The sequence below is a fragment of the Melozone crissalis genome, unplaced genomic scaffold (genome assembly GCF_028551555.1).
Source record: "Melozone crissalis strain CALT ecotype California unplaced genomic scaffold, PUWL_Pcris_2 ptg000036l_1, whole genome shotgun sequence".
Lineage (NCBI taxonomy): Eukaryota > Metazoa > Chordata > Aves > Passeriformes > Passerellidae > Melozone > Melozone crissalis.
Window position 1 is genome coordinate 6,967,649 of NW_026535814.1, and position 10,724 is coordinate 6,978,372.

The following is a 10,724-nucleotide window of genomic DNA, read 5'->3' on the forward strand; positions in this document are numbered from 1 at the left end:
CCTTCGGGAGAAGCCCAAAGGCTACTGGCATCCAGCCCCTCCCGACCACCTCCATGCTCCACGTCTTCAGCTGTTCTGCAAGACACTGGCAACAAGGTATCGATGGGGCTGCCAAGATCCACAAAGAGATCAGAGCAAGGCCCCAGAGCCTTGCTGCTTTCCTCCTCCTGTCTTTTCCTGGGCAATGAAATCAGCCCGGAGTTGGCACGCAACAGTCTGCTCAGAAGCCCGCAGCGTGTCCCTTCTCTGATCTGTTTCACGGATTTCCCTTCTCTATGGCAGCCTTTAGGGAGCGGCCCTTGGGAGCCGCCTTCCAGCCCTGCCCAGACCCACCGGCCCTTTTACAGTGCAGGCCTGCCGAGGATTCTCCTCTCCAAACTCTGCTCTGACCGGCTGGAAGGGAAGCACAGCCTGAAGCTAATTAGTCCACGGAGAGGGCAGGTCCCTTCCAGGGCCCAGTGTCTCCCAGGTACCCTGCAAGGCTGTCAACTGCGAATTTGGGCCGCGCTGTCCGCTGACCACTGGCAGCCTGCACTGACCACGGGCACAAGGGGCTGACTCCTACACTGAGAGTCACTGAATGCTGCCTCCTGTCTGATCCCAAGAGACACTCTGGCACCCTCTCAGCATCCCAGCTTAAATGTCAAACTTCAGAACCCATTGGCCAGGGCTCCGCGGCTTGCCTGAAGCCGCACTACGCCTCAGCAGGCACACGGCCGCCAGCATCTTCCGCCACGAGCAACAAGGGCTGCTCCAAAACGGGGAAGCCTGGCCCTGCACCAAAGGCAGTGCCAAGCTCAGCTGTCACTTACTGGCTCTGCAAGTTCAGGCTGTGAAGGGACAGTGGCTGAAGGCTTCATCTTCCTTTGCTCCTCTTCAGCCTCTTCCTCAATGACAGAGGCAGCCAGAGGAGCTGCTGACCCTGCTGTTGTGCCCTGCAGGCAGACAGAAGTGAGAGAGATGGGCAAAAGTCAGTGCCTTAGGAGCTGCTTTCTATTGAGCTGGGAAAGGACCCAGAAGAAGGGCAAATCATAGACTTGGATACAAGTGGGCCTCTGAGTCACGCAAACCCGAGGAAGTTGGCTGAATGAGCTGCTACTCCATCTTGCTGTGCATTTGAGCTTCCCTGCTGCCTAGAAGCAGCAAGATGCCTCGGAGCTGTCCCATTTGCCTTTCATCTCTTGAAAGGCTCTTCACTGGAAAATCAGCAAACAGCCAGTGCTCCCTTTGCTACTGCTGATGCCAGCGGGCAGCTGGCCTTTCCTTCAGCCTCCCACGCCGGCACTCCACACTGGGCTGCAACAGGCCAAGCTGGCAGAATTGCTGCACCATTCTCACACGCCAGCAACGGCACAGCTTCCTTTGCCACTCACCAAAGGACAGGCATGTCTCCATCCGCGTGTCAGGTGACCTGCAGCCAGCAAGGCAAAAGGAACCAGAGGCCCTTAGAAAAGTGCCTGTGCTGGCCACTCCCACAGCACAAGGCAGCCCCAACACAGAGCATTTCCCTTTCCCAACATGCCTCCAGGAGCAACAGCTCTTTCCCACAGCAAGCAAGAGAACAACAAGGACGCTAGAGGAGGCTCTGTCTGCATTTGGGCCTCTTTTGCAAGGAGAGAAATAGGAAGACGGTGCTGGAAATGCCCGCTGCTCTTCAAAACTTTGAGCTCCTCTTGTGCCCAACAGCTCAAGCTGCATTTCCCTCTTCTCTTTCCTGCATTTTCCTTATACATTCTTTTAAATGGCATGCCCTAATTCCCATCCCTTGGCTGAAGATGATAGCCCAGCAAAGCTTCCACAAAGGGTCCCTTCCCTGTGGCAGCTCCCTGCTGAAGCAGCCCAGGAACAGCTGCTGGGCTCAGTAGCAAACCCTCCCTGCACTGCAGTTTCTGCTGCATCGCCAAGGCAATCGCAGTCTTGGCACAGCATCAAAGGCTCAAGTCATGCAGCCAAGGCCTCTAAGGGGCAGAATATGGAGCAAAAGGTGCTTTCCTTCACTCTCACTGGAGAGAACCACTGAGTTGGTAGAAGTACTTCTGAGGATCTCCCCTCAGGGTCTGCAATTTGCAGCTTGTCTTGCTTGAAGCAGCAAGCCGAGGAAATGACGGACTCCGCTGCCACGCACTCTCCCGGGGAAGGAAGGCAACCGCTGCAGGTTGCATGGCAAATACTCTGCACGCGCCACCCAGTACAGATGCCCCCTTTGGAGCTGATGCTGCTGGCAGGACATTGACCAAAGCGGTGGCACCTTCAGGGCCATTTTGTTCCCACAGAAACTGGGCCACTGGTGCGGCATAAAGAGCAGAGCCAAGCAAAAGTCGGGTGATGCCAGCCCCAGGAGAAACCTTTACTTACGAGTCAGCTGGGTCAGGTAGTAGCCAGAATAGACAACAGAAAAGACGGTGCAAACGGCGGCACAGACTTGCCCGATCATTTTGGCAGCGCTGTGCGCGTTTGCACGCTGAGTGCCACCCAAGGGAAAGCCAAGACTCCTCTCGGGGTGCAGGCCGTCTGCTGAGAGCTCCTTGAGCACAAGGATCCTCCTGCAGGGAGCCAGCGGAAGAGCTGCTCTGGACGACCAGGCCTGGCGCGCACCGGGACAACGCTGTGCTGACAGCACTGTGACGTGGCACCTCTGGCTTGACCTCACAAAGGCAGCTGCTCTGGGGCTTTCTTGTGCCCAGCAAGACAACCTTCTGTACAGCTAATGCAAAAGAAAAGCCTGGGAAATTCTCCTCACTCACAAAGGCAGTGCTCAAGGCATCCCAGGGGAACTCAGAAAATGCGCCAATCCAAGCGGCATTCAAGCAATGCAAGCAAACATGACTTTTGGTCCCCAAAGCTTTGACTGAAAGCAAGTCTGCTTCTTCTAGGTGGCATCCTAGCTGGTTTGGAAAATGTCACTAACTTCTTCAGTGACATTTAGATGGCAAACAAAGCAAAGACAATAAATTTCCAGGACTATTGTAGGCTGCAGTTGCTCATTGAACATGCGGGCGCATGCTGACCTATGGAGGGGCTTGGCAGCTGGCCTGCAAGCACAGCCGAGTTCATGGAAGAAATAGCAGTTGATGGTTTTTGAGTGTATCCATAGCAAGGAAGAAGACAAGGCTGTCAGCATGGAAACCCAATTAGAAGAGATAATGGAAAACTTGCGTATGCTAGACTAGGTGCCTAAGTAGAGGTGCATACGTGCCTCATAAATTTCTGTAAAACTTTTGCCAGTTATATTGACGTTAATTGCTTTGCACCACTGGATAGAAGAAGTTATTGTGATGTAGTTAGTGACTTGAGATCACGCTTTGTTAAGAGTGTATAAGCTGGAGAACATGCAGAATGAAAAAAACAAACCTTTTTCTTCTTGGACCGTGATCACGTGTGTATGCCACGTCCGGCCTAACGGTGATGCTTGCCCCATCTCTGGGTCAAGAAACAAGTCTTGTCTGACTGGTAACTTTTCAACAAGCTGAGAAAGAAATTAGTACCTGGACATGCAGGTTTCTGAAGGGAGGAAAGAAAAGTGTTGACAAGAATAAAGCTAAGTTTTAAATGCCTGAAACACTCAAACATGACATGTTGTGGGATAGTGTACCATATGTTAGACAGAGGCAAAACAAACCACAACTCATTAGTATCTGGACTTCATTGCCCACTATGCTTAGAAATGTTGCTTGAAGGCACTTTGTGTCAAGGATCCAGTTCCTGTAGATGACTGTCGACATAGATCAAAATCCTACCAACAAATCAGTGTCAAAACCAGCAAGAGGGAGACTTTTGTCCTTGGCAGTAGCTTCCAGGTGCTGCTGGAAGTCACCAGGCCTAGACACAAAGATGTGTATTCAACGGAGGCAGAGAAGCATCATGCTTAGATCTAAATGTGACCTTTGCTAGCAGATCATACTAGCAGCTACTAAATTACATTTCTTCTGCTCTTCGCCAGAGCCAAGATGGGAATCAAAGTCTAGATCACAGGAGAAGATCACACGAGCCTCAGCTTTTCCAGAAGAGGAAAACTACAAAGGATAGTAAATTTGCGTTGCGTTTACAGGCTATTTTTGCAGATCGATAGACAAGGGATGAAGCTTAAAAGATGAGAGCAAAGGAAAACCAACAGATGTGCTGAAAGGGAGTGAAGAGGAAGGAGACCTCAAATTAACTGAAAAGCTGCACAGAAAGCTTCTCTACTTTGTGCACTTGCCTCAAGTTTTAAATGGCAAAATCTAGGAGTATTTCCAACTTAGTTTTATTAATTCTAGAAGAAAGACAATCAAAACGGTGTGCTTCTGCTTACAGTATGAAGTAAAGCACAGGAAGCCATTAGAGTAAGAAAACTTGTGTTCAGAAGGCTGAGGCAGCCTTAGGGGTAGGAGGCATGGGGAGGCGTGGAACTCAGGCCTGTGGGCAACCTTCAAGGAGCACCCAGGCCCTGAGCAGTCCCTAACAGTGCGTATGCCAGCAGATGGAGGTGAAGCGGAGCCCCAGCTCGGTGGGAAAAGGGCCGGGGTGGGGAGCCGTGCTCAGCAGGGGCTCCTGCATCAAATTGCTCAAAGACAGGCGTGCTATGGTGTGCGCATGTTTCCAACACCTGGCAACAGCAGGCTGGCCCAGATGTGGGAAAAGGCCAAGGAGGCAGCAGAGTGGGAATGGGGCTCTGCAGGAGGCCCGGGCGGTTGCACACCCCTGTGGGGGATGAGGCTGGCCCAGAGGGTCCCTGAGGGTCTGGGGTGAAAAGGGGGGAGAAGAGAAGCAGGGAGGAAATGCCAGATGCCGCTGTGAGAATGCCATTCCATCCCACAGGTGACATAGTGAGAGGAGGGTGGCAACAAAATGGTGATTGCTGCTGATCAGCCTGACATCTTCAAGACAAGAGGCCCAGAAAGGACTGCACATCTGCCTCCTAGTGTTGTCCTGAATGGGAGCTCAATACCCGGTGTTCATTACCTGTAGGTCTCTCAGTTTCCCGCAGGCATGCCACACTTGCGGTAAGCAAAGCTGCTTACCTCCCTATGTTCTTTGGGTCTCTGAAAGGGACTGTCCACTTAGCTACAGCCTGGCAAGGAAGGGAGTCTTACAACACTCGGGATATTTTCGACTTTTATTGACACTCGGGCGCAAACAAAGTATCCCCTCGCTGCTTCTCCATCTTCAGCATTCTGTCCTGCAGGCGGCCTGCTCAGGCTGACAGCTTGGAGCGCCTGCAGGCTCCAGTTCTGCTGCAGCCCAGCTTTTCCTCTCACTGCCTAATTCTTATTATGACAATTCTTTCATTTCTACTTCAAAGCTTCCCTAAATTAACAACACTCTATCCTAAGCTAAACAATCCTCTACTATCCAAGCTCTCTACGTTCTATAGTCCTTAAAAGTTGATCCCTACATCTCCTAATTTTTTTAAACTTTCATCTTTTGCAGAAAGAAAAACAACAGAGCTTTAAATTGAACCTAACAACATCTCTAACCCAACCTAACCTAACCTAACCCAACCTAACCTAACCTAACCTAACCTAACCTAACCTAACAGCTAACCTAACAGCTAACCTAACAGCTAACCAAAGATCTAAACTGAGCAAATATTTACACTATCATGTTTCCTATCTACAGCACAGCTCCTCTTCAAACTCGGGGGATGGCTGAAGCTCGGCCTAAAGATGACGCATCCCCTTTTCCCTCCTCTCGGCTGGCGGGGCATCAGGGCCTCCTCAGGCGCAGGTGTCTCCTCTCCAGTCTTCCTGCACTCGCTTGGCTGAGATGATCAGAGCAGCCAGGCTGGAGGCAGGATCGCCTGAGGTCACAAAGGGATGCTGCCCAGAGGAAAAAGAACAAAGAAAGGAACTCTTACTTTCCAGGATCACATCCTCGCGGGCTCAAGCAGGATTCCCTGGCTACCAGCAAGACACACATCGAGCACCGAGGGCAGCATGTCACCCTGCGCCTTCCTGTCCTGGCAGCTTTCTGTGCCACGTGGCCCACACTCCTCCTCCTCATCCCTTCATGCAGGTGTCCTCAGCTGCCAGGCCTTTTTGCCCCTTTGCTTTTCCTTACCTGTAGGAGCTCCTGGGCAGACCAGCGCCTGTCCTCATCTGCCTGCAGGCAGCAGCGGAGGAAGTCGCGCAGGAGAGCCGAGTGGTGCCTGGGGTTCTGCAGTTTTGGGGGCCCGTTCCTTTCTAGCAGTTCAAAAACCTACAGCACATGGATGCAAGAGGACACTCCACCTGCTCCTTTGCTAGCCACACACAGCTCTCTCCACACAGAGCCCTCTTGCTAAGCTGCACCTTACCCGGAGACGGGCTTCCCGCTGGTAAGGAGCTTCCCCTTCCACCATTTCCAGCCCCATGATCCCCAGGGACCAGATGTCCACTTTGGGGCCGTAGGCTTCTCCTCTCACCACCTCCGGTGCCATCCAGCTGGGAGTGCCGACGCTGGAGCTGCGCTTGCTGTGCTCAGGGCTGAGCTGAGCACAGAGGCCAAAGTCACCTGAGGACAAAAACAAAGCCTGTCAAAGCCAGCTACCACTGGCAAAGCGGCCAAAACCATTGCCCACTCCAAGCCTGACCAGGCCATGCTGAATCTAGCTGAAAAAGCAGCTGAGCTCTCCTTCCACGTGCCTGGAGCCAGGCAAATAAGGCATCGGCCGCTTCAAAAACACCCTGACGATTCACGCACTGGCCAAGCCGCGCTTCTGCCCCAGTGGCCGTCACCAAAATGCAAGCGCACGGCATATGCTGGACATGCTGCAGCCCAGCAGGGACACCCACCCAACTTGACGGATCCGTCCGTGCTCACAAGGACGTTGCAACTTTTGATGTCTCTGTGGATGACTTGGCGGCAATGAAGGAAATGCAGTCCTTGCAGGCACTGAGAGAGAAGAAGGAGGGAGGGAAAGTTAACGTGCAGGATCTGATTTCATCCCACCCGCAAGGAAAGAGCTCAACGGGATTGGCGGCTTTCTCAGGGAATTGTGAGCCAGGGCGAAACATCACGCTGCTGTCATCATGAAGAGCTTGCTGCTTCAACCCTCTTGGAAGTTTTTTCTAGATTTCCAAGCAAAGGCACCTGGGCTCCCAAAAGTTCCACCGGCCTTGGGTAGGAAGCGCGTCACCTTTGGCTGGGAGGCGGCACGGTAAAGAATTTTGGGGAAGCCTAGTGGCAGCAGAAGAGGAAGCTGCTGGTGACAGCAGCACCTTCGAGCTGTTCCAGAATGCATCGCCATCCAGGCTGCAATGCTATCCTTTGAAGCTGAGGACAGCTCTTTGCCCTTAGCTTGAAATTCTGCCACCCGCATGCTGCCTTCCAGTGGCAAGCAATGTAGGACAGACAGACAGGCTCCAGGCAAACATTCCCAGGCAAAGCTGAGAAGAGGAAGAAAGAGAAATTGAGCCAGTGAGCGAGCACCAAGGCCAGACAACAGACAGGATGGAAGAGTGCAAGAACAGAGCCTGAGGAGTGCGAGGGCACCGGCAGGCAGTACACTTCCCATGCTCTTTCTTCTCCTGTGTGGCATGAGAGCAGCAACAGCAGCAGCAGCAGCAAAAGAAGGGTGAGAGCAAGAAATCTCGGCTCTCCTTAAGCTCCAGCTGGCAAGCAGCATCCGGGCAGGCTTGGGCAAGCACAAGCGGGATCCCTCACCTCCCGACAGACAGCGCCTATCTGTCCTTCCTCCAGGTACACTGCCCTCAGCACATCAAACAAGGTGCCGCCGTCCATGAACTCCATGGCCAGCCAGAGCTCCGCATCCACCAGGTAGCTGAAAGAAGAAAACTACGGCATGGAGAAACAGAATGGGCACAGCCTCAGTCACCCCAGGGCCTGAGCCAGGTTTTTGCAGCTGCTCTCCAAGCTACGTGGGCCACAAGAGACTATTGAACAGCAGCTCCACCTCCTCCCACGCTCTGGAGACCAGCAGAGAAATCATCCCCAGCTCTGTTCTCTGCCAGTGACCAAAGGGCATCGTCTCTTTGCGCTTGCACCAGCTAAAGCTACATTGACACCAGAATATGCCAACCTGTCTAAGTAGGTAACGATATTGGGACTCCTGTTGTCCCTCATGGCCAGGATTTCATTGGCAGCCAGCTCCTCGGACATCTCCTCCTCGAGTGACATGATCTTGATTGCCACCTGCAATGACATTGGCCACCGGTACCTTGAGAAGACGCACCCTGCTCGAGATCACAAGGAGCACGGAGCGAGTGCTGGTGCAATGAGGCAGCACGCTGGGCCAAAGCGCCTTGTCACTAGACAGCAGAGCTTAGCAGAAGCACCAAAGGCCAGCCCAAATGCATTCTGCCCCCTGAGCCTAGACTGCATTTCAGAGGAACAGCCTCTGCTGCAGACATGGAGCTGCCACCCAAACCTCCAAGCAGAGCTCACAGCAGCGGGCAAAGCGCTCCAGAGCTGCAAAATGGCATGGGGCTGTTGGCACTTTACCTGTTGTCCGCTGCTGGTGTCAAGGGCTTTATAAACAGCTCCAAACCCCCTAGAAAGACAAAAGCAGCAGAAAGACGCCTTTATCCCTTTGGCAGTGAAAGCAAGCCCAGGCAGCAGATCTCCCCAGGCTGCCTGGACGCCTTCCTCAGAAAAAATGCCTGGCTGCAGCATCTCTTCGGCCAACGGCACCTCAGCCCGTCAGCCCTCTGCCATGCGGCGCAGGCTGTCCGAGGGAACACTAAGGTGCAGCATGAAGACCAAGGGCCGCTGGAAATCTCCAAGGCGCACGCCCTGCCAGGTCATTTCACAACCTAAGGGGAACTCTCTCCTTGTGCGGGTGTGCATGCATGTGTGTGTCAAAAAAGGGAGAACAATTTGAGTCAGAAGACCGTCCTTGACAATCTGACCTTTCTTGGATGGCAAGGTGCTCTTTCAGGCCCGAAAGCTGCAGGGGCAGGGGTTTTCCCAGCTCCTGCTCCTCACTGCTGCAAGCAAGACACTGCCAGCATCAACTTGTCTTTGATGAGGCCTTTGGATTGCTCTGACCGAGCAGTCCAGGCAGGCCACACGAGGTCAAGCCAGAGCCTGACCATGATTGGGGCTTGCCTGACTTCACGCTTGATATTGCACCAGCCAAAGACCTGGCCCACACTTTTGTAAAATGAGCTGACGTCACGCTTACCCTCGCCCGAGTTCCTCAAATGCCGTGTATTTGCCTGTTGGCCGGCCCGGACTCACGATGCTCCCTGAAAGACAAAAGCAGTGCAGGGCGCTCACTGGCCCACAGAGACGCCGCTGCCCAGAGCGTCCCAAAGGCAGCCCCACTGCCCGCAGCTCTGGGCCCTTTGCGGTCCCTCGGCTTCCAGCTGCTGAGACCAGCAAGTGGGAGGGCCATCTTCTCCACCTTTCATCAGGTGGCCTTTCCAAGAAGGCCTTGATTTCTTTCAAGAGCAGCATCCCACGCGATAAGCCAAAATGATGAGCCCTTAAGAAGGGGGCCCTAAGAGGTAACCAAGGGCCTTTGCAGCCTCCTCACTCACACCCACCATCACTGGCAGGTCCACTGCCAGGGGCACAAAGTGTCTGGGCCGGAGGAGGAGTAAGAACCAGAGCCAGAAAACAGCTGGCGCCAGACAGCTGCCTGGGCAATAGTCACTTGCTAGGTGCCAGCCTTCTGCTCAAGCAGAAACAATCTCTGCTTTTGTCTTTGGCCCACAAGGCAGCCCAGGCAGGGCCAAGGCAGGCCCAGCCGCCCTCACAGGCAGCAGGGACTCCCTGAGCGCTGCCGCGCTGCCTCAGAGCACAACAACACCTTCTGCAGAGAGGCCTAAGTGCCTCTGAGACCGAGGGGCAGCATCTGGCGCAGCCTACACCCAGACACGCGCACAACACCCTGCTCTGGCAGACAAGAAATGCACCGGACGTACTCAGTCTCTTCAGGCCCTCCCTCATCTCGGGCTGCTGGGCTGCGCTGCTGCAGGAAGTGCCGGCAGCGGGGGTTGAGCTGGCTGCTGCAGGCCACGCTGCTCCGGCGGCACCAGGCTGAATGGCAGAGCCTGTCTTGCGCTGGGACAAGAAAGGATTGCCCGTCAGAAGGGTGGCTGGCACACATGCCCCCCCTAAGCGCACGGCAAAAGCAAGGCCTTGGGAAGGTGCTGCCAGCCACGGCCAGGCCTCTCCAGCTGGGGCAGTTCCCATGTCCCCTTCTCAAAGGCACCTTCGGGAGAAGCCCAAAGGCTACTGGCATCCAGCCCCTCCCGACCACCTCCATGCTCCACGTCTTCAGCTGTTCTGCAAGACATTGGCAACAAGGTATCGATGGGGCTGCCAAGATCCACAAAGAGATCAGAGCAAGGCCCCAGAGCCTTGCTGCTTTCCTCCTCCTGTCTTTTCCTGGGCAATGAAATCAGCCCGGAGTTGGCACGCAACAGTCTGCTCAGAAGCCCGCAGCGTGTCCCTTCTCTGATCTGTTTCACGGATTTCCCTTCTCTATGGCAGCCTTTAGGGAGCGGCCCTTGGGAGCCGCCTTCCAGCCCTGCCCAGACCCACCGGCCCTTTTACAGTGCAGGCCTGCCGAGGATTCTCCTCTCCAAACTCTGCTCTGACCGGCTGGAAGGGAAGCACAGCCTGAAGCTAATTAGTCCACGGAGAGGGCAGGTCCCTTCCAGGGCCCAGTGTCTCCCAGGTACCCTGCAAGGCTGTCAACTGCGAATTTGGGCCGCGCTGTCCGCTGACCAGTGGCAGCCTGCACTGACCACGGGCACAAGGGGCTGACTCCTACACTGAGAGTCACTGAATGCTGC

At 54.3% G+C, this 10,724-nt stretch overlaps 1 protein-coding gene across 1 annotated transcript; it reads right to left on the reverse strand.

Annotated features, from left to right (window-relative positions):
* Window positions 1-694: 694 nt before the first annotated feature.
* On the reverse strand, window positions 695-9,879 carry LOC128941465 (serine/threonine-protein kinase PAK 3-like). Its single transcript, XM_054283242.1, has 12 exons — window positions 9,849-9,879; window positions 9,104-9,167; window positions 8,422-8,470; window positions 8,000-8,112; window positions 7,624-7,741; window positions 6,753-6,852; window positions 6,275-6,471; window positions 6,040-6,177; window positions 5,790-5,798; window positions 4,448-4,530; window positions 2,356-2,543; window positions 695-774 (listed from the first exon to the last, which is right to left on the reverse strand). Exons 1-12 carry the CDS (start codon window positions 9,871-9,873, stop codon window positions 695-697), a joined length of 1,164 nt encoding a protein of 387 aa, XP_054139217.1. The 5' UTR covers window positions 9,874-9,879.
* Between the last annotated feature and the right edge of the window lie 845 nt (window positions 9,880-10,724).

What these genes read in the sequence shown, in the direction of transcription:
- LOC128941465 (XM_054283242.1), bottom strand. Translation starts at nt 9,873, where the DNA reads ATGAGGGAGGGCCTGAAGAGACTGA. An exon ending in GGACGGATCCGTCAAGTTGG is followed by an intron (nt 6,472 to 6,752) that starts GTGGGTGTCCCT and finishes TTTTGTCCTCAG; the next exon opens with GTGACTTTGGCCTCTGTGCT. An exon ending in AGCGGGAAGCCCGTCTCCGG is followed by an intron (nt 6,178 to 6,274) that starts GTAAGGTGCAGC and finishes CATGTGCTGTAG; the next exon opens with GTTTTTGAACTGCTAGAAAG.